At 40.6% G+C, this 22,694-nt stretch overlaps 1 protein-coding gene across 1 annotated transcript; it reads left to right on the forward strand.

The window, feature by feature from the left end:
* Positions 1 to 214: 214 nt before the first annotated feature.
* LOC149303211 (ankyrin repeat and EF-hand domain-containing protein 1-like) lies at positions 215 to 20,178 on the forward strand. Its single transcript, XM_089481381.1, has 13 exons — positions 215 to 569; positions 5,345 to 5,497; positions 5,785 to 5,915; positions 7,518 to 7,784; positions 14,028 to 14,583; positions 14,888 to 15,087; positions 15,625 to 15,774; positions 16,063 to 16,186; positions 17,275 to 18,088; positions 18,565 to 18,791; positions 18,998 to 19,197; positions 19,295 to 19,417; positions 20,020 to 20,178. Exons 1-13 carry the CDS (start codon positions 215 to 217, stop codon positions 20,176 to 20,178), a joined length of 3,459 nt encoding a protein of 1,152 aa, XP_089337507.1.
* Positions 20,179 to 22,694: the final 2,516 nt, after the last annotated feature.

The following is a 22,694-nucleotide window of genomic DNA, read 5'->3' on the forward strand; positions in this document are numbered from 1 at the left end:
AAAAAGAAGGATCTTTTGTGACGAAACTCAGTAAAAGAATGAAAGAGTATTTCAACAGAACATAGTTGGTTAGATATGTTTACAGTGTACTGAGCATTGCCTACACAGAAGGCACTGTGTCGATTCAAGGAGGCAGGGTGTAACTAGAGCTCGGGGGCTGGTGCAGTTTTCCATATTACTTAGAAACAGCCAAATCTCAGAATCAGAGGCGATCATGGTGCCTTTTTCCTGCTGCTGGGAGCTGCAGATTGTTGCCTGCATTGTCTTATTCCTGCTGTTTATTTCAATATACAACAGCAGTACAAGCAGACATAATGGCTTTGATCCAGAAGGAAAAGCCGTGCTTATTACCGGCTGTGATTCGGGCTTTGGGAATATGTTAGCTCACAGATTACTGGAAATGGGCTTCACAGTGTTTGCTACCTGCCTGGATCCAGGTGGAAAGGGAGCTCAGTCTCTTATTAAGAAATCTACCCCTGACCGGATTAAGATTGTCAGGCTCGATGTTAGCAGCGATACAGAGATGGATGATGTTAAGCAATTTGTGCTGAACAACCTTCCCGAAAAAGGTAAACTTTCATATATGTTACATTTAAGAAAGTATGTATGGTAATTTGAATATGACGTGTGGTGATTTTTCCCTCTGTTTTAATAAACATGGGTTTCTGTAAGGTATCTTAAAGGAACACTCCAGCCATCATATTACGTTAATGAATATAGTTGTGTCATCCCTTTAAATATTTGTGGCATTTCCCCTTACATGGGGGTATTGGGCGAATACTGCGGCGGAGGTCTGCGCATGCCCAGAAAGTGCACCCATTGCTTTCAAGTCCTCTGTTTATGTTTCTTTTTCTTCTTTCTATTTTCTGAAGCATGCATACTCACATTGCTCTTTAATATGTACTCTCCTTTAGTGGGGCTGTCAGGGGCAGGCTTGAGAAAGACCTGGGTGTCGAAACGTTGCCTTTGTGAAATAAACTCACCTTACCATTTGAGTGCTGAGCCTCTGCTTCTTTATTTTGGATTTATTGAAGGACTTGGTGATACCCTGGCTCATGCACTCGCAACTGAGTGCTGTATTCCAACCTTTGTTTCTGTGTATCCTTTAAAGGAACAGTGATTTATTAAATCATGAAAGGCTCCGCTCTCACTCTGCCAGTCTTTATAGAGCCCAAAACCAGTTCAGTGTACAGAATACCCAAACATGTACAATGTCCACTTATACGGCACACAAAGTCTGTACAGGGCCGGCCCAAGACTTAATGCCGCCACTCGGCTCCATTGTAGGGCCGGCCCTGAGTCTGTAGGAGCCTGCGGATTTACAAGACATTACAAGTAAAGCATGCAGTGGCGGATCTACCGGGGTCGCAGGGGTCGCGACTGCGACCGGGCCCCGGCGGCAGGGGGGCCCAAGCCAAGGGGCCGCCCGAAATCTTTTTTACGTTTTTTTTTTTTTTTTTTAAATAAGGCAGGGGCGTCCAAAATGCGGCCCGCGAGACCTCGAGGTACGGCCCGCGTAAGATCGGCAGCCAGGGCAACCGATCTTACACGAGCCGCACCTCAAGCCCTGCTACTTACTTGTGGGAGGGTCTTCTGGACTGCACAGAGGAAGCGGAGTTCACGTGACTTCCTACTTCCTCTGTGCTTTAGCAGAGAAGGCAGAGGGAGGCCGCGCCCCCTGCTGAAGTCTGTGAGCGGCATCGAGGGAGCTGCAGTACAGGTAAGGGGGTGGGGAGGGTGTTTGAATGAGTGTGTGTGATTGAGGGAATGAATCTGTGAATTAATGATTATATGAATAAATGTGTGTGTGTGTGTGTGTGTGTGTGTTAGCTAGCATGGATGTGTAAGTGCTGGAACCTAGGCATGATGGGACTGTGATTGCTGTTAGCAATCACACTCCTATCATGCCAAGTCAGCCAGTACATGCTGAAACCTGGCCAGCTGCCCCCCTTGTGTAGTGATAATGCCAGCAGTATGGGGTCTGCACTTACAGCCACCCTGTACCAGCATGTACTGGCTGACTTGGCATGATAGGAGTGTGATTGCTAACAGCAATCACAGTCCCATAATGCCTAGGTTCCAGCATTTACTGGATGGATGTGTAAGTGCTGGAACCTAGGCATGATGGGACTGTGATTGCTGTTAGCAATCACACTCCTATCATGCCAAGTCAGCCAGTACATGCTGAAACCTGGCTAGCTGCCCCCCTTGTGTATTGATGCTGCCAGCAGTATGGGGTCTGCACATCACTTACAGCCATCCTGTACCAGCGTGTATTGGCTGACTTGGCATGATAGGAGTGTGATTGCTAACAGCAATCAGAGTCCCATCATGCCTAGGTTCCAGCATTTACTGGATGGATGTGTAAGTGCTGGAACCTAGACATGATGGGACTGTGACTACTGTTAGCAATCACACTCCTATCATGCCAAGTCAGCCAGTACATGCTGAAACCTAGCTAGCTGCCCCCCTTGTGTAATGATGCTGCCAGCAGTATGGGGTCTGCACATCACTTACAGCCACCCTGTACCAGCATGTACTGGCTGACTTGGCATGATAGGAGTGTGATTGCTAACAGCAATCACAGCGAGCACAGTCCCATCATGCCTAGGTACCAGCATTTACTGGTTGCCTAGGCTAACAGCAATCACACTCCTATCATGCCAAGTCATATTGCTAATTTTGTCCAATTGCGTGTTACCTACTTTTATTAAACATGTGCGTTTTTATTATTTTTAAAGGTGGGGGTCATTTTCGGTTTTGGCTAAGTGAACCCTGAATGTTTTGGTCCAGAATTTTCATTTTAATTCATCCCTAGAATAAATCTAGGGAATCCTGAATTTGTAGTCGCAAAACTTTCAAGGCCCAGAAATCAGTGAGAGGAAGAGTAAAGGTTTTGTGTCATTTTACTTTATTTTAATCTGCATATTTTATTAAAGGCCATATTTTTTGTCACAGTGAAAAATGAGTGCGGCCCGCGCACGTATACAATTCTGATGAAGTGGCCCACTGCAGAAAAAACTTGGACACCCCTGGATTATGCCCTTTGTACATGCGCCCCTTTTTCTTTGATTATGATTCAATATGTAAATTGAATTTGTTGAATTAGTTGAAAAAAAATTGTTGGGTAAAAATCATGTTTTTTGGGGGGGGGTGAGGGGGTGGGGGGGCCCTTAACAGATTCTCGCACCCGGGCCCTGAGGCGTCTAGTTACGCCCCTGAAAGCATGCACACAAATAATTTCTGGCAGTGGCTCAAAGAGTTGAAATAAGATCAGCCTAGGAAGTTATTGCCTCCCTGCCCTGATTGCCAGTAAAGTTTGAGAATTTCCAGATCTCCCCATGAAATATTTCCTTTTCAGAAAGCACTCACAGTTCACAGTGTGTGATTTTTGACATCCTGCCCCTTTAAGGACTGTCTCTCTAGGCAGCAAGACACAACCCAGGGATCCATCCATAAGATTCACAGGCACTTCAGCAGTAGCTCTGTACTTCTATACAAAAAACATACACAATATAGATCTTTACATAACACAGAAACCCTCCCATGTTAACACACCCAGTCCTATGCAAAGAGTTAACTCTTTAATAGATATGAAACAGGTAAAGGCAATCTATTAAAAAGCACACCAAAGGCAATTATTATTATTATTTTCCCATATAGTGGTTCCTAGTTTCTTTTTTATTTTTATTAACAGTAAAAATAAACATATAAGTACAGACATGAATTTCATACAAACACATCAAATGTTATGAAACTTATAACCAGTGCCAAGTTATGAGACAAACAAAACTTAATATACAAACCAGCACCCTGCTTGCTTTTTCCAAAGCGTTACTGCATTGTCTGCAAAGCCAAGGTTAAAGAGCTTTGGGCCCTGGAGCAATTATACAGCAAGGCCCACTCTAGGGGGCCAGGGAGACCCCCACAATCACCTGGGCTGAATACTTACCTCTACATTGCCCATGGTATGCAGGAACCCAGCAGAGTCATGTCCCGTTATGTCACATGACCCTGCTGCGTTCCTGCTTCCCCTGGGCAGTAAAAGAGATTGCAGAGGTAAGCTGCTGTGCGGAAGTCTGCAAGTGCCACAGACAAATATGCAATTGAGGTAAGGGTGGGGGAGGTTGTATGAATGAGTATGTGTGAATGAGTGAATGACTGAGTATGTGTGTGATAGCATGGATGTGTACCTGGGGCAAAGATGGCACAGGCAGGGTGTTTGAGGCAAGCATGGCACAAGGAGGCTGTTTGGTGCATAGATGCACAGGGAGGCTGTTTGCTGCATAGATGCACAGGGAGGCTTTTTAAGGGACAAGCATGGCACAGGGAGACTTTTTGGGGGCAAGCATGGCACAGGCAGGCTTTTTGGGGGAAAGCATGGCGCATGTAGGCTGTTTGGGGACAAACATGGCACAAGCAGGCTGTTTGGGGACGAATATGGCACAGGCAGGCTGTTTGGGGCAAAGATGACACAAACATGCTGGACAAAGATGGCAAGTCCTATGAGTCCAATCTGGGTGCTAGGGAGGTCCTGTACATGTAAACTGGGTCCTGTCCAGCTGTCCCACTTACAGGCAGTGGGAAGCATGGGCCACTGGAGAGATCCCCTGGGGTGGTGAAAAAAATCAATGGAAGTCTGTGCTGTACTTTTATTGCTGCTCCTACATGGCTGAAGGGGTAAGGTGACCATATCTCCCGTCCACTTCCTAAGGACAGCTTCAAATTTCCCGTCCTCTTGCTGCATCCCCATCACAGGTGACCCAATTTTGACAACTGAAATGTCGGGAGTATACATGTGTAACAGCACAGGTAAAGTGCCCTGCTGCAGTGGGATGTATAAACTCATGGACATCACTCTAATGCCATCTAAATGAAGTGTGTGTGTAACCCATTTGTGGGTGTCTTTATGACTTCGCTCACCTGCTCCGACTAGAATGACTGCCATTGACTAGAATGAAGGCAGCACAGAGATAAAGACTATACATTTGGCCGCCTTGTGAGCTGTGTGCACATGTACATTTACCACAATGTTCTACATTATGTCACAGAATGCTGGCAGCCATATTGAACTGCTCCAGCAAATAGAACCAGTACTTTTTAGGTAAGTATAATTTTGCTACCACAATGTATAAAACCTAATTTCTAACTTAGACAGACAAAAAGCAGGGAAATACAACATACAACATAAAGTTATGTTTGTTCCTCCATGTGCTTTTGCTAATGACATCAGACATGACATAGTGATGACATCAAAAATATAAAGCTTTAATTAGGATACTAATGTAAAAATGATTAAATGCCTATATTTTAGCGGCTGCCTGTGTATTTTGTTTTGTTTCAGGCCTGTGGGGATTAGTAAACAATGCAGGTATATCCACATGGGGCTTTGCTGAGTGGATTCACATGGACCAATATAAGAAAATCATTGATGTTAATATGCTTGGAAGCATTAGGACAACGCTAGCATTTGCACCACTTGTCAGAAAGTGCAAAGGTAAGATCTGTTTTTAAAATCTGTTGAAGGAGATAAACTCGTCTCTGCTAGTCATAATACGGTGCAAATACCAATCTGAAGGAAGAAAGAAACCATTCAGCACATCCATGTTCCCAGTTGTTTGGTGCTTTGAAAACCTTGTTTTCTTCCTCGGTCTTGTGTTACGTACAAGAAACCTGCTGTTATGGGTTATACTCCCTTGCACATAACCGCTGTACATCCTGGACTAGTGTAATGTATATTGCAGACCTTTTTTTCCCTTTCCATTATTTATGCTTTACTTATAGGGCGGATGGTGTTCTTATCCAGTATAAATGCCATCATAAGTTTACGAAACGGAGTCTATTCCATGACAAAGGCTGGTATAGAAAAATTCTGTGATTCTCTCAGACTAGAAATGATGGACTTTGGAGTGAAGGTGAGATTTCATATTGTTCCTCCCCAGAAAAGTCTTTATCAACAATGTGTTTTGGTTTTTTTTGTTTGCTTTTTTTTAAAGCTCATATTTGTTTCCAAAGCAATGATATGCAAATGTACCATGCCAGCTCGATAACAACGATACTAAACTTTGGTATCTCGCTAGTGGGAAGTCTTTATTTTTTATTATTTGTTTACTGGAAATTCATTTAAAATTCACAATATTTGTTTATATTTAATACTAAATTATGGGGGCTAGACTGTCCCTGATGATTCCAGCACAATAATGCAGTGATCTATGTTCATAGACGGATTGCGTTTTTTTATGATGTTGCCTAAATAAACTGTCATTTCTTATGATCACATACTTCTACTATTTATTTGGTTATGTCTGCTACATGGTTTATAGGATTCTTTACATTTCTATTCTAGAGACCAGGCCTAGTATATATATATACCGTATTGGCTCGGATATAGGCCGCACCCGAATATAGGCCGCACCCTAAAAGTTAGGTGCTTTTTTAAAGAAAAAAAATTCCTAGTAAAAAAAAAACCACTTAGTGGAACAGATATGCTGCCACTCTGCCCCCGCGAGATATGCTGCCACTCTGCCCCCGCGAGATATGCTGCCACTCTGCCCTCCCCAGACATGCTGCCACTCTGCCCTCCCCAGATATGCTGCCACTCTATCCCCCCCCCTGAGATATGCACTCTGCCCCCGAGATGTGCCCCCCCGAGATATGCTGCCACTCTATCCCCCCCTGAGATATGCTGCCACTCTGCCCCCAAGAGGTCCCCCCCCCTACACTTACCGTTGCAGACTCCCCAGGGTCTTGCAGGGCCGGCGGGGGACAGCTACGCAGTACGCGTATTTAACTTCGGGTGCTGGCACTTCCGCCGTGGGAAGTGCCGGCAAGGAAGATTGTTAGCATACATCGTGCAGACGTTTACCGGCTGCGGCGATGCGAGCGTTAACAACCTCTCGCTGCTGGCACGTCTGCACGATGTGCTTTAACCATCTCCCTTGCCGGGACTCCCCTCGTGGGAATTCCCAGCAAGGGAGATGGTTATAGCACATCATGCAGACGTGCCGGCAGCGGAGGTTGTTTACGCTCGCATTGCCGCTGCCGGTGAACGTCCGCACGATGCGCTTAGACAACCTCCCGTGCCGGCACTCCCCCCATTGAAAGTGCTGGCCGGGGAGGCTGTCTGAGCGTATCAGAGAGTAGGATGCAGGTCCCCTGCACCGCTGCGGGGATCTGTATCCTAACCCTGCTGCCTGCCCGGCACCCGGAAAAGCATGTCCCGGGTGTCGGGTGCTAGACCCCGAATATAGGCCGCACCCCCACTTTAAAGACTTAAAGTGGGGGGAAAAAGTGCGGCCTATATTCAAGCCAATACGATATATATATATATATATGCAACATTTTATTTGTATTTGGACAAAGAAATGCATACATTATTAACATAAAAGCAACATTTATTTTGTATTTGGACAAAGAAATGCATACATTAACACTTCCATTTGATACAGAATGTTGAGATCTGATCCTGGGATAATCCAAATGGTCTAGTAGTAACAATAAATGTAATTCATTTTCAGGTGTCCATTATTGAGCCAGGAAATTATGCACGTGCCACAAGTATCCAGGGCCAGAGATCTGCAGAAGAAGTGTGGAACTCCATCCCACCTCATGTAAAGGAAATTTATGACAAAGAATATGTGCAAAAAGTGACAGACTTTGTTAACAAAGAACTTCTCAGGGGAAGTGATAAGGCCTATGAGGTCATAGATGCTATTGTTGATGCTATCACTTCAGATAAACCAAAAGCTCGATATTTGGTGGCAAGCCTGAAGGAAAAGATTGCGGTATTTGTCTACTTATATTTTCCTACCTCTATTGTTGACACAATTTTATCTAAAATAATGAGGAAATGATTAAGTGAGATAAACATTTGTACATGGGGTAGCATTGTTTAACTATCTCTAATATCTCCAATATCCCTTTTTCTAATAGATTAGAAAGTACATCATATTTAGAGGTAACCTAAACCGAGACAAAAGGGAATCCTTATCTATACTGATATAAATCTTTGTTATTCTATCTTTTCTCCCTTAGGTGAATGTAGAGAGAAAAAGAAAGTGTCTAAAACAATCATATATCAGTGTTTTTGTAGAGAAAACAAATTAAACTAGTGACACTGAACAGCAAGAAGCTGGCCTGAAAGTATATTTTTTATACAGTTTAGTGTTAATTGGCATGGGTCCATTGATAAAATACTGCGCCACCCCAATAAAACCACACCCAGATATGCACAAAAAAAAGCGGGCAGGCGCACCCCCACACACCCAGACATAAACCGGGTGTGGGAAGGTAAGGGAGTATCTTTATGTAAGGCAAAGGGTGGAATACTATATTCCCTGTCTGAAGGGGTTAATACTTCACTTACAGCCCTTCTTAGGCAAAGGTAATTGTCTCAGCGCTTAAGTGTGATTGTGGGAGAGTGAGGTGGTCTCATGCTCAGAGACCCTACAAAAGGTACTCTGTGAACACCTGATATTTACTGTGTTTTTGTAACTGGGAACCAGAGTAGCCGGCCAGTGTGCTAGAGAGAAAGATCTGTGTTTAGATAGTGTCCAACCATGGAGTAGGATCTGTTTTTTCTTTTGTTTATTTGTGGAAAACCTGATTGAAAGATACAGTGCTTTGTACATAATAAAACGCCATAAAAGAATCTTATCTGATCGTCAAAGGTGTCAACTCGGTCAACCTGTCATACTAGACACACATCCTAACATATCCATACATGCTATCATACCTAGAGACACACACAAATCCCGACACATGCATCTCCCTTACCAGGGACAGGGAACCTACTGCCCTCAGGAACTAAAACAATCATGGCTTTCCACGTCTACAATATGACTATTTGTCTTCTTCAAACCCCAAATGAGTCCTGGACCTCTGGGTCATTATATTTTGGTATTTCCATTTCCAGTTAGCAATGCTATATGCCCTCCAAGAAAATGTCATCCTAACACAATAGTCTATTTGTATTTCGTCATCATTTCCTATGAGCAGAAGAATGGTTTTACTGTTATGACCATTAAAAAGAAATGTAGAATGTCTACATAGCGTTATTTGCCTCTTTGTCCTGGTCGAGAATTTCATCCCAGAATAGTCACTATTGGGTTTTTTTTTTTGCTTTTGTGTATTGTATTTGGGCTTCTGGTGTATATCTACAAGGCTCCTTTGGTAATTCACAGACATGTTCAACATAAACTCTTCTGTATAAACATAATAAAAAGTCATCAACACGCCCTGGATTGTGTATTATTGTCGTAATTCTGCTTTCTGAGATACATCCTGATGTAATATTTGTTTAAAGTTGGCCACACATATTTGGAATTGGTTTCAGAAACTTGTTGAATTAATACTTTGTTAAAAGTATACCACAAAATATACCAGCTCATCTGATTTATCCACAGAGAGCAGTCTTCTCATTTCCACATACATGTTCAGGGGAGGGCTGGTGTCATCTGGTCCAGGAGTAAAACCAGCCAGGTGGCCCATTAATGGATCAAATTGAGGTGTATTTGGGATAAAACAGAAGTATATAAAAAAAGGGGCTGCATAAAATACAGATCCCATAATAGGAACATTGAAAGGATCCAGACATGGTGTAAATGCTGCTCAAAATCCTTGTAAATACAGACATTTTTGTCTTGAACGACAAAAATGCTCAAATTAAAGCAGCCCAGGGGGTAATTGCTCTCCTGCCAACCCTCCCCTGTACACGTTAATTTTTGTTTTATGTCAGAGTCTACCCTATAATTTCCAGATAATTAATTTGTTCTCTCCTTACCCTTGCTGTATGGTCATGGCCTGGTATTTAGTTTCACACAAGGTAAAGTATCTGCTTCTCGGTTTTCACATATAGGAACAGGACCGGGTAGAACACTGCACTAGGGGAAACCTGCTCTGCTGATCAACCAAAAACCCATGAGAATTTTACCATAAACATTGGGGTCTATTCACTAAACAAAAAAGGTTATCATGAGGCTTTTGTTTCAGCTCGACGTCATTTTACGTTATGAAGTTGACAACCCCAGTGAGATTCTGCTACACGAAGAGCTTGGCTAGCACTGTATAACCTACATGTATCAACAACATTTCATAATCAATAGTGAATAGGGAGTTGGAAGGCCAAATCTACCTTAAGGGAATAAACCCCACATACATCACAAGATACACTAAACATCTCTAAATGGTTAGATTCGATGTTTTTACAATATTCCCTGGAAGTGCTTATTTGCTTGGCCACGCGACACTATTCCTTGTCCAAATACTGTTACTATGTCTACTGGAAAATAGGGCATTTAGGATTATGGATACTGCTTGAAATATACTCCAGATACTTTCCTTAATACTTCTCCAGTCTCCCTTATTGTGTATACCACTACTTGATACAATAAATCTGACCCCTGATTCTGCAAAGGTGCATATGAACTCTTACAGTAACATATAGATTTATATAGAAAGATTTCTCAATTAATTATGTTCTCATTCGACTTCTTCTGCCACCTAGTGGACAACCCTTTGAATGACACGTTTCTTTTTGCTCATGCTCACAACAGCTAAACTTTCACATTGGGCGATCGCCATGGAGACGGAATGTCGCGTCCTACCCTAACAATGCCGTGTGATAAGCCGGTCCATCAGCTGCCTGAATGTTCCCTGGATGCCACTATGTAGAAAGTACAAAGAACGACGGATCTAAGCTGAAGAACCGATCTGTGGATAAACAAGGTACGAATAGCTCACTCCTAAAAAATGCAGTTTTATAGTAAAACTGTATTAGGGATTTTTTTATTTGTTTAATTTTTCCAGAACATCCTATGTCTGATCCGTCATTCTCATGTAAAGCTGTGTGTTTGTGACTAGGGGTTTATCCACTTTATGGCACTAATGATATTTACCTTCATTGTCTAGTTGGGGAACTGTAGCCTGAATGTTCGTGTCACATAATTGGTGATGCATTGCATTGGTAATAATTGGTTGGACTGTTTGATTAATGAACATCATGGATTACATGCTAACAGCACAAGTGTTAACGCAACTTGTTACAGGGCTCCGAATGTATTTGGTCCCGACAAACTGGGACTGACGGAATGCGCGTTTTGAGCTTTTAACTTTTTTTGTTTTTATTTGGATTGCGCCGCCAGCTGGTTGTAAGTGGTAATGCAGCTCAATAATTCCAATCATATGGATCAAATGCACAGAGCAGAATCCCTTGCTATAGACTGATTGCCTTGCTTGCTCTGTATGTGATGATGCAGATGTGTTGGCTTGTACTGAAAGATTCTCTACGTGCTGGTTTATAATCACTGAATCCTTAATGCTTTTCTTCCTGGTGGTCCCTCTGAAGATATTTTAGGAAAAAGAGTCTCTGGCTAGTACCTCACAATCTACTCATATCTCACTGCTATGTATTTCCACGTCTGGAATAAGTGGAGTTTAATGGCTAGAATAAGCTATAATAATAATTAAAAAAATAATAAAATGCACCATGTTAGCCCTCATTTGTAGCTCTTTTTAAGGGAAGGGCTGTAGATCCTTAGAAGCGGGTGAACCTGCCCTGCCGCGAGCTCCATGCACACCAGCCTAATGCCATGTGGGCCATTATTCAATAACCCTCCACAAATAATGTTCTATAGGCAACCAGGTTAATACCGGTATTTCTATTTTACACCCCACCCCCAACACAAACGTGTGCAAAAGTACAGAATACCATTTGTGAGGAGGAATTTTAGTTCAGATCCAATGTGCACATCTACGCTTTGGCTGAGCTGGAGTAGGTGTTGGGACCAAACACATGCTGGTCTGCACTATGGAGGTCCGAAGATCTCTGTTAAATGAAAATGTGGAGATGAGATTTTACACAAAGCTTCTGTTAGGTTTATTTACTAAAGGGAGAGTATGATAAGGTGAAATATTGTAGACCCTTCACGTCAGCAAGCGAAATGTCCCCAGTTCCCATTATTTTGTAAATGACAGAGGGGCATTGTTAATCAAATGAATCAATCATATTCTATTATTTGCCCAATAATATCACTACAGAAGGACATGGTTTTGCCATTGCTATGGTGCTGCAAACGCAAAGATACATACCGGATTCATTTACTAAATGCTTGTCTTGATAACCACAGATAAACAACTTCATACTTTAGTACACAAATACTGGAACGCTAATACCTCGCCTCAGCACAGTTGAGGATTATGAAATACACTCATTCTACGTGGACTTTCCTGGCTGCTTAAAGTCACAGATATAATTGTTCATGTTCATACCCAGGGCCAAACCCAGAGAGTTCCTGGAGTCTCTGGGAGAAGTGTCGCTTCTCCAGGTCTCTGTGTCCCTACAGGGAAACATTGGGTCGCGGGAGCAGCATTACGACACTCCCCGCCCACTTCCACTTTCATTCCCTCGCTGTATTAGCTGATGGGAGGCCATTCATCTACCACCCTCTTACAGTATATCTAAGCCTCTGACCATCTAGTTTTAGATTGTGACGTCTTTCTTTTAACATTTCTCCTTCTTTGAAATAAACTTCCCTCCTGTACTTCATTAAGTTACTTTAAGCATTTAATTGAATCTATCACATCTCCCCTCTCTCTGATTTTTCCTCCAAGGTATACATATTAGATTCCCTTAGTCTGATAATTTTTACCCTGCGAGCCATTTACCATTTTGCTAGTCCAAAGAGCTTACAAAAGAGTTAAATAAAGCAGAGTAGAAACAACTCATGAAAAAGAAATCCGATAGAGGCCGTTGATAGAATGACCCAGGTAACTGAATGAGGAGGTTATTCGATATGATTAAGACGCTGGTAACATAGTATTTGAACAATGATTGTGACATCAGGGCCCGGATAATAAATTAAATGAATTAATATGTTAATAGATGGATCATGTGGACAAAATATCATTTTTTGAAACAGAGTATTGTAATCAACCTGCTCTCACACTGGTCTCCTGTATTAACAGGATTAGTCTTAAGATCATTTCAGTAATCGCCCCCTATTATTAAATGTCATTCCTGAATACCAGACACAGAACCATCCCCATCACAACAACCTTCACAATTTCCTTCACCTCCGCTCCGCTGATAATCTGTTCCGATTAGCAATGGTCAAAGTGGAGGAAGGTTTTGTACCCAAGCAAGCGGAGTGTATATTTCCCGTTTTTTGTATTCTTTTGTGTGATGGAGTAGTAGAGCGTAATGTATAGACATGTTATTAAGAACAAGTCCTAACTTGTTAAAGAGATCTTTTGACAGCGGAGTCTCTAAATACTGTTTTTCAACACCTTCTGTGTATCTGCATTTTTTTTTACAAAGAATTCACTGCAATGATCTTGTTTTTCCATGTATCATGCAATGACCTGTTTAACGGACAATACCGGCATATTCTGTCACGTCTATTCATACGTTTTTCAAAACACAAAGGTTTACCACAAAACAAATGTGTATGCAAAGGATCTAGAGCATTGGTGTTCATCTCTAGGATCTGAGGTCTACAAGCAGGCCACATTTGTTATATATCCCAGCTTTAGTACAGGCATCTCAGTTAACATTCATTAAGTTTTGTATTTTCAGGGAATGATAAACATACGGTAATTCCCGGCCTGCTCATGGCCCTATAGGTCCGGGTCTGACAACTGATTTACTCAATGAAAGGAGCTGCACTCTATATGATTAATCACATGCCTTTTATCAAGTCTTGGTCAAGTGTTGGTGGATGATGGTCTTAGTGAGTCAGGGAGCTGCCTAGGATTCCTGGTCCAGGAGGTACTGACTGCCACCTCAGAAATTGCCCTCACTGTGTAGAAATTGGTCTGGTACCTGACACAAGTGCAAAAAAGTCTCTACAATGCATAGGGGACATGGAGAAAAGATCCATGCTTACATTGGAATTCTAAATGTATAAAAAGATATGTCATGTGTGTTTGTGGAACCACAAAGATGTTTTTTCCTGGGGTGCTGTTTGGTCAAGTGTCGTCCGTGGCTTCTATGAAGTAATCTTGTCAAGTTTTCTTTGTTTCCAAACTAGATTTTCAAAAATCCAATTATTAATGCAGAAAATATGACTACAACTGATGGACCTCTAGCGACTACAGCTGAAGAAAGTCATATGGAACATATAGAAGTTGGCAAACAAGAAAAGGAACCTACTGTAAAAGACAAGCTAGAGCCTTTGGAAATAAACCAAGGAGAAAAGACAACAGAAGCCAAAGAAATACTAGAAATCAACAGAGAAAAGCTATCTGCAGCTGAAGGAAGATTAGAAACATTACAAATCTACAAAGTTCTTCAGTGTGTTCGAGAGCAAGACACGGCACAGATAGAAAAACTTACCAGGCTTGGTGTACCAGACCTCATTAACATAACTGAACCACAAAATGGACTCGGCGCTTTGCATTTAGCAGCAGTAGCAAATAACGTCAATCTGTGTAAATTCCTTCTCAATTTAGGAGCGCAACCTGACATTCAGGACCTAAGAGGATGTACCCCAGCAATGAAGGCAACAGAACTAGGACATGACTTAGTCTTGGATGTTCTTGCCAAGGCTCAAGCTGACATGACTATTGTAAACAAGGCTGGAAAAGGTAAATATTACTTGATAAGCATATGCTGTTATTTGTCCCAATTAATGATATTCAGGGGGCCTCATCATGGCACAAATACACATTATTTTATTCTTTTCATGGTAAGAATTGTTGGGAACTGTCAAAAAAAACCAAAAAAATGATCCTTAACATGATTGATCCTTGAAAAAAATATGTTCAAGGTTTTCAAGGATACATTATTTAGCAGTATCTATTTGTTACAGAAAATGATGGGAAATACAAGCAATAGGTTCTTATTCTATGTGATTGTGTTTCTTTACCAACACTATTTTATCTTTCGCAGGAGTTTTATTTTACTGCATCTCTCCTAGCAAAAGACATTTACGCTGTCTTCAGATAGCCCTGGACTATGGCGCGGAGGTTAATAACTGCACTGCAGAAGGAATACCAGTTCTTCTGGTGGCTTGTGAGCAGGCCCGGGAATGTAAAGAAATATGCCTGAGACTTCTGGAAAAAGGAGCCAATCCCAACACTCTAAACCCAGTATGAAATTTGTTAATTGAAACTATGTTGTACACATAACTTACTAATATTGTGACACTAAACCATTCTTTAAGGAATGCAATAGATAATTAGTGGATTACCAGAAGATTTGTCCAATAACAAATAGATAATTGATAGGTGATACTTTTCAGCAAGTGTAACAAGTGTATTCAATGTGAACAATAGATGTTGCACACAGGACAGGTCTCTCTTACCTTGTTAGTGCTCAGTAAAGAAACAACAGATGTTTGGGTAACACACCTTACTAAACTTTTAGTATACTCTTTTTGTCACAAGTAAGCCTAGGACAGTAAATCTGGACCATCAGAGGCACATGTCTGTCTATTCACTTCCCTGGGGTACAAATAACGCAAACATTAAACATTAGAAATGTTCTACATCCATTTGCAGAAGTGGGCATTCAGTGGTTGTTCTACTAAGAACCATGTTCCATTGTTTTAGAAATCCCACGTCAGCATACACAATGGTTTGCTCATTAATGTTGTGTTGTCTAACACGTTGGTTTGTTACCTGAAGGCTACAGGGCGCACTGCTTTAATGGAAGCATCCAGGGAAGGTGCACTTGAAGTCGTTCGGAGCATCCTGGAGAAGGGGGGAGATGTGAATTTGTTTGATAAGCAGCGATATCATGCTGTTCATTTTGCTGCCAAAGGTGGCTTTTTGGAGGTATGTATCTACTTCAGTTGTGTCTACGTGTCTTGTTTCCTATGTTGTGTTTTTACCAAACAGCCCAAATCCAACCTGCAAGCACCCTCTGGTTTTATAGTGCAGTAAAAATAGTTTTTAAGACTAGGATTGTGAACAGGAACTGAGTAATTAAATTACATCACATGGGCATCCTCAGAATTTTTCAGGGGGGGGGGAATTTATATTTCAGCATTCTCTGCCCATTTTTTGACCATATCATGGTAAAAAAAAACAAAGAATTTTGCAGCTAATTTATTCTTCTTCTAGATTCTAAAGGTGCTATCAGCATATAAAGCCGACATAGGAATTATTGCGATGGATGGAAACAATGCCCTCCATCACGCTGCTAGCGGAGGCTTTGCTGACTGCTGCAAGTTTCTAGGACAAAGAGGTGGGTGTTACTGTTTATTTTTCTTTTTTTTAGTACAGTTGAGAGTCCTGCATAAAAAAATCTAAAAAAAAAATATAACATATTATTTTTATGGAAGAGATTTTATAAAAGGGTGAGCACAAATGTATGTTGACAGTTTTACGCTTTACCCACGGAAACCTATCTTTTCAGGACAAGTTTAAATACTCAGAAATGCGTGGTTTTAGGTAAACTGAATAACTCATCATATAATATCATGATACAATACAAAAGGTCATGTAGGTTTCTGTACGCATCGTATTGAAAGGTAAGTACATGTAAGACTGGATCTAGACATAAAACACACTAGTATGTCAGCCTGTTGCACTTATGGTGCACAACCTTTGTACGTTATGGATCTCCTCGCTGTTCTGGTACACAACTCATCTTTCCTTTTTTAATTAAAAAATAAATTTATAGAAATATATCTGTTTTTTTAGTTATTGAGAAAGGGTACACTTGTTGCATCACAGAGATCAGGCAATGGATCCTGCATCCAGTTACATAGAAAATAAACAAAAAAGCACAAGCTGCATTTAGTTAGATAAATTAATTATATTATTTTTTTTATAATATATTAGTTATTAAAGTGATGCCAAATATAAATCATAATCATCTTATCTAAAGCCACTACCTAATGGCAACACCTCATTCCATCACTTCCTCAACTGTGTCTATAGGAAATTGCCTAGCAGGTTCCGTAGAGAATCAATAATCAATAATTTAAAATAACTTAATCTACAATTTTGGAGTTTTTTTTCCTTGCAATTTAAAAATAAATGTGACATTAAATAATGATTATACTGTTCATTTAAATATCTGTTTTGGAATTTAAGACTTATTGAGCCTATGTGAGCATACAAAATGAAAACCTAATTATTTTCTTTTAAGTGTTCCAGGCGGTGTTTGTCTTCTTTTGTTAATTGTGTGCTTGGGGCATGTATGTTCTCATTGAAAATCCTACTGTGGTGCCTGAAATATACATGCATTCTTTTACAACTAAATGGGTTCTTTTAATCACTACTTGTAGTGGTCATGATCATGGCAAAGGTCAATTCTGTTTGTTGTAGGTTGCAGTCCAAACTGGAAAAATTTTAAAACCTTGACTCCCAAAGCTATTGCGAAAGAGGGTGGTTTCAAAGCGGCTATGAAGGAAATCGGCAAAATAATGCGCTATGTGAAAAAACACTCTAAGCCAGGAGTGCAAAATCCTAACCCGCCGTGGGCTATTACTTTGCATGACTGGTCATTTGAACATCAAACAATTCTTCGAGAATCCTTTAAGCAGTTTGATAGAGAAGATGGATCCATTACAAAAGAAGATTTTGTTACAGTTCTCATGGAGAAGAAGGCCCCTGTTAACCAGGAGCAACTTGAGAGCATTATACGTCTTCATGAGAAAGGAAGAGGAGGAGTGATTGTCCCAGAAGAATTTTTGAAGGGTTCCAAGTACCTTCAAAAACAATTTTTGCTTTCTTCCTATGGACCAAAAAAGAAAAAAAGCAAGAAAGGAAAAAAAGGAAAGAGCAGTTTTGCTATGCCAATATGCGTGATGCCAAGCGATTCGTTTCCACGTCGCGAAGATGGTGGCCCACCAACATTTATGATTAAAACATTCCACAATGTTACTGATATCAATCGTTTTGACTGTGACCACCCACCTCAAAATCCGATAACTGATGACACTGGATGGTATGTGGACGATTTAGAAAAAATCTATCATCACATACATTGTGCTGTCAAAACTGGAGACGTGGAATCGATGAAGAGAGCTTTTGAAGAGGGCGTTCCAGTGGATGGAAAGGATATGTTTTATAAAACACCTCTAATGTCGGCCTGTGCATATGGTAGCCTAGAGGTTGTCAAATTTCTTCTGCAAAAGGGGTAAGCTTGCTTTTTATTCCATTTTCATCTACATTAAAAAAAACCTGTTGCATAGAGCATCATGGTGAAAATGGTCTATATAATGGTCTTGGGATTGCCATTACTGAGGACAATTTGGCAATGAACTAGCAATGTTTCCATCTTAGAGGCGTGTATTATTTAGAAGAAACTTCGATATATTCAAATATTTCAAGAATTTGATGACTATACCTCATAGTTCCCAGTAAAATTAACATTGACATTGACATTGTTAGAATTTTTACTAAATTTGATCTACCTGGGACCATGTAAATTTGGCCTGTAGGCTCCAGACATGGAAGCTGATTGGCAGGAGAGTCCTTTTGATTTCTGGGTGAAGGGGATGGTATTAAGAACCCCCATCCTGAATGTCTTCTTTCTCTTGTGTCCCATCTTGCGATAGTTCCTTAGCGGCAATTGGTTGAACATCTGTGTTACATTCTTTTATTTGTTCACAGTGCTAATGTCAATGCAACTGACAATTTTTTGTGGACTCCTTTGCACCACGCATGCCATGCGGGCCAGGACGATATTGCTGATCTACTGTTGAAATGTGGTGCCCAGATAGATGCGATCGCCTTCAATGGATCAACTCCATTAATGAGAGCAGTAGAGAGCTGCAGTTTGAGTTGTGTTCAGCTTTTGATAAACTCTGGAGCAAAAGTTCAAATTGCCAATAAAAAAGGTAAATCATATGTGTGCCCCACAACATAGTGTAAGCTCTTCACTGGCCCAGACAGGTATAAAAACACATTGTCAGGAAAACATACATATTAAAGGAGTTAAAGCATCTCAAAAAAGGACTGTAACATCATTCACAGAATTATGTCCTTAATATTGTCCTGGGGCCATTAAAAAATAATGTAATGTGTGGGGTTTTTTTTCCAATAGGACAAAATGTTTTAGATATTGCCATGGCATATGCTGACAACAGACTGATTGATATGCTAAAAGCCAAACTGGACAGGTTGCCAAAGCCAAAGGAGAAGAAAGGCAGGCAGAAGGGCAGAATGGAGGGCAAATCAAAAGCAGTCTCCAAACCTCAGAGCCCTGGTGCTGGAATCCCAGGTGCCATTCAGGTTATACAAGAGGTACATTTGTAATTTTTTCTAAAAAAAAATATTGTATTCTGTAAATTATTATTATGTGTTTTACAAATATTAAATTTATTTACATCACGTCTCGAAGCCTTTGAAATCCAGCGAGGAGCTTGGACCTGGAAAAGAGAGAAAAAACAATATTGCTCATCTTAACAGCAAGATAATTATGGGAGAAACAAAAAAAGTGGACATCACATTTGTGCCTAAATCGGTAAGAAAATACACGATAATCAATATGTTTTACTGCAATACTTACCATTGTGTCTACAGGAATACTAACTGAAAGTGAGAAAAATGATTTTATATTGTGCATTTTAAATGATATGTATATGACTTGTGCATCTAGAGTCGTACAAATCTAACTTTAACAAAATGTTGTTAATTTGCACAAAAGGAGGAGAGAACTCAACGAAACAAACTAAAACAAAACAGAGCTCTTGTTGGTTTTTACTCTCACTCACACTTTCTCACACTCTAACTCACTCTCTCATGCTCTCACTCACCCTCTCTTCATCTCCTTCTCAATGTCTCCCTACCTTCTCGGGCCCACCGCTTCCGTGTCCCTGTCTCCTTTCCCAAAGCTCCCCTTCTTCTCTTGTCTCGTCTTGGTCTTCTCTCTTCTGCCTTCTTTCTTTGTTCGCTTCTCCTCAGTATCAGAACCATTAGTCATGTCTCCCAGACCACTTCTGCAAAAGTGCGGGGCTTCCACACAAACCCTCTCTCCCGATTGGAGGAATGGGGAGATGCTGTCCCAGAGATATTGAGAGAGAGCGTGCCTCCTTTATCTTATTAATATGTTACATTTCATTGTAGGTTTGGATTTCAGAGCCAACTACAGCAGATCAAATCAGAAAGAGGGAACTGCAACGTGAGCGTTTTACTTACGAAGTGGACTTTGAAGACTTCAAGATGCCTTTCAGCAAGAACCTAATGGAAAAGACTGTAGTCTTAGGGAATACTGATCGTGTTTAGACTGAACAAAAAAGAGTAAAAGGGAAGGTATGCAAACTTGTGAAGAACACAGTATGACTGCACTGCTTATGATGCTGCTTCATACTGGGCATGTTTTAATAAACTTCAACTGCACATAATGCCAGGATTTCATACCTTTCAATATTTCAGGCATCCGTATTAGGACACATGTGTTGTGGTGGCAAGAAGTGGTGAGGGTAGTGGCCATCTGCTCACTTTACAGGAAGAGCCACCTTGCAGCGCTCAGCTTAAGAGCGAAGCAAGGTGGCCATGCGGGAGCTGCAATGGAGATCTATAATGATACAAATGGGAAACAAATGCTGAAACATATTTTCCCCCATCATTCTCCTTTGATTGCAAACCAGGTAATGTAACAGTAAGTAATAAAAAGCAAATATTTGTCCTAAAACCCCTGCCCATCGCTAGCAAATGTATCCAACACACATAAAACAAATGTGTGTGTGTGTGTTTTTGTTAATTTATAAGGGTTTGTGTCACATCTCACCGATCATCACAATTGTTACTGAATGCCGACAAGCAGGTCAAATAATAGATCAGTTGCCAGCATGGAGGACCCTTTATTTTTTGTTTACCATGAAAACAAGCAGCTACATTAATCTGCCGGTTTCCATTCAACGATCCTTACTTACCAGCAAGGATTGGAGAGTTTATTCTACTTTAGAAAAGCAGCACCTTCCCTTTCTTCACTGGATGCCTCTTTTCTAAGTCCACGCATGGAGGGAAGAGAAATAGCCGCTGACTGTGTCAGCCCCACTGTGCATAGAAAATAAATGTTTGCTATATGGGGAAGGGGTCTTGGGTGCTACCCTGCTTCCGATACATAGTTGGAGAGAGGGTGAGGGAATTCCATTATTTGACAAAATTATTATCAACACATTTGGTTGATATATTCCTTTAAACTTTTGTTTGCTGGGTGCGATGATTAAAAAAAAAGAAACAAGGTGGAAAATGTGTTTTTGGGAAATGTTTCTAAATCTTTAGTGAACAATTGATTAATGTAATAATACTGCAATTCCAGGTAGACTTTTAAATTAACCCATGTGATCAGGTAGTATTATTATATTGTGTTTCAACAATTGTTATATTAATGATATATATATTTTTAAAATCCTTTATTGCTGGTATTAATTGGCTGTATCACGAGTTCCATTACAGAGATATAACTGTTTACAGACTAGATTAATAACCTGATACTTTGTATATACTATTTCCTAGAAAGATGTGCTATTATTATTATTAAAGACTCCTTTTAACGGGTGAGTGTTTCTCAGGTTTTACATATTAAACTACTAAAAGTAAGCAAGTTAGAAAATACTCCATGGCTTTGATACCACAAAGCATACGTGAAGCACAGCTTGAGAAATTGAACTAAAATGCCACCATCCATAAAGTAACTAATTATTGATAAGAAAAATATTTATTGGCAACAATAACAACATGGTGCTACACAGAGGAGAAGAATGGACTGCTTTATTAAAATCACTACTTGTAGAATCCCTAGGAGAATGGTGGCAAGCTCCTGACACGCTGGTATATACACCCTACTTGAGACTTCCGACCTCAACCGCTCTCCCTAACAGGTATTATGGAGCACTAAACATTTCGCCCAGTGTTAATAAAGTCAGCGCGGCAATGTGTTTGGCTGTAGCAAAATCCTGCAAAGAGAAGCAGCCCATATGCTCCAAAATTGGCAAAATAATTTTGCACCATAGAAATGGGGACAGCTTTTATGCACGAGATAACATAACTAGTTCTCCATATCTGTATTCTTTGGTTGACTTTTCCCCCTTTGTTTTGGTAGCAGTATACACTGCTTTGTGTGCCCACTATGTAGGAGGTGAGAGTAGGATCTCACCCTATTGAGAGTGTGCCTTGACGTGGCGGGTGAGCTTAATTATGCTTTGGCCAATTCATATAACCAAAACCTCTCATTTATATTATGTTTATATATTTGTTGCCAACTTTATTAGGGTGAGAAGCGCAGTCAGTATTTTGTTTTTTGTATACATTGTACAGCCAACACACTGTATTTGCAGCATGCTCACACTGTTTGGTAGGCCTCATATTATACATTTGTATTATTTGAGCCTGAGACTAGCTTAGCGCACCGACATTTTTTCTTTTCCCGGGTCAAAAGGCATATCATGGGGCACAGTGGCATATAGAGAGTTAAAAGGTGTATCATGGGGCACAGTGGCATTTAGAGGGTTTAAGGCATTTCTGGGGCAGAGTGGCAAGCCTGGGGGCAGATGTGCATAACTGGGGGGGGCAGGTTGAAAAAAAGGAAATAAAAACAAAAACAAAATATTTTTCTCAATCATAGCTTTTATTAACAAACAATTGTTCACATAGTTTACATGAATTAACATTTACTGGTAAAACTTTTTTCCTATAGAGTCGACTTATATTCAGGCTTTTTCTTTTTTTCATAAATTAATATTCAGATTTTGGGGGGTCGTCTTATAATCGAGCAAATACGGTATTTAGATCATAAT

The sequence above is a fragment of the Sceloporus occidentalis genome, unplaced genomic scaffold, assembly GCF_023333645.1.
Source record: "Sceloporus occidentalis isolate IW3139 unplaced genomic scaffold, rSceOcc1.0.p SCAF_15, whole genome shotgun sequence".
Taxonomy (NCBI): Eukaryota; Metazoa; Chordata; class Lepidosauria; order Squamata; family Phrynosomatidae; genus Sceloporus; species Sceloporus occidentalis.

Excerpts from the sequence above, each read along its gene's own strand:
- LOC149303211 (XM_089481381.1), top strand. The coding sequence starts at position 215 with ATGGTGCCTTTTTCCTGCTGCTGGGAGCTGCAGATTGTTGCCTGCATT. Across the intron at positions 7,785-14,027 it reads GCCTGAAGGAAAAGATTGCG|ATTTTCAAAAATCCAATTAT; the intron begins GTATTTGTCTAC and ends TTTCCAAACTAG. Across the intron at positions 18,792-18,997 it reads TCAAATTGCCAATAAAAAAG|GACAAAATGTTTTAGATATT; the intron begins GTAAATCATATG and ends TTTTTCCAATAG.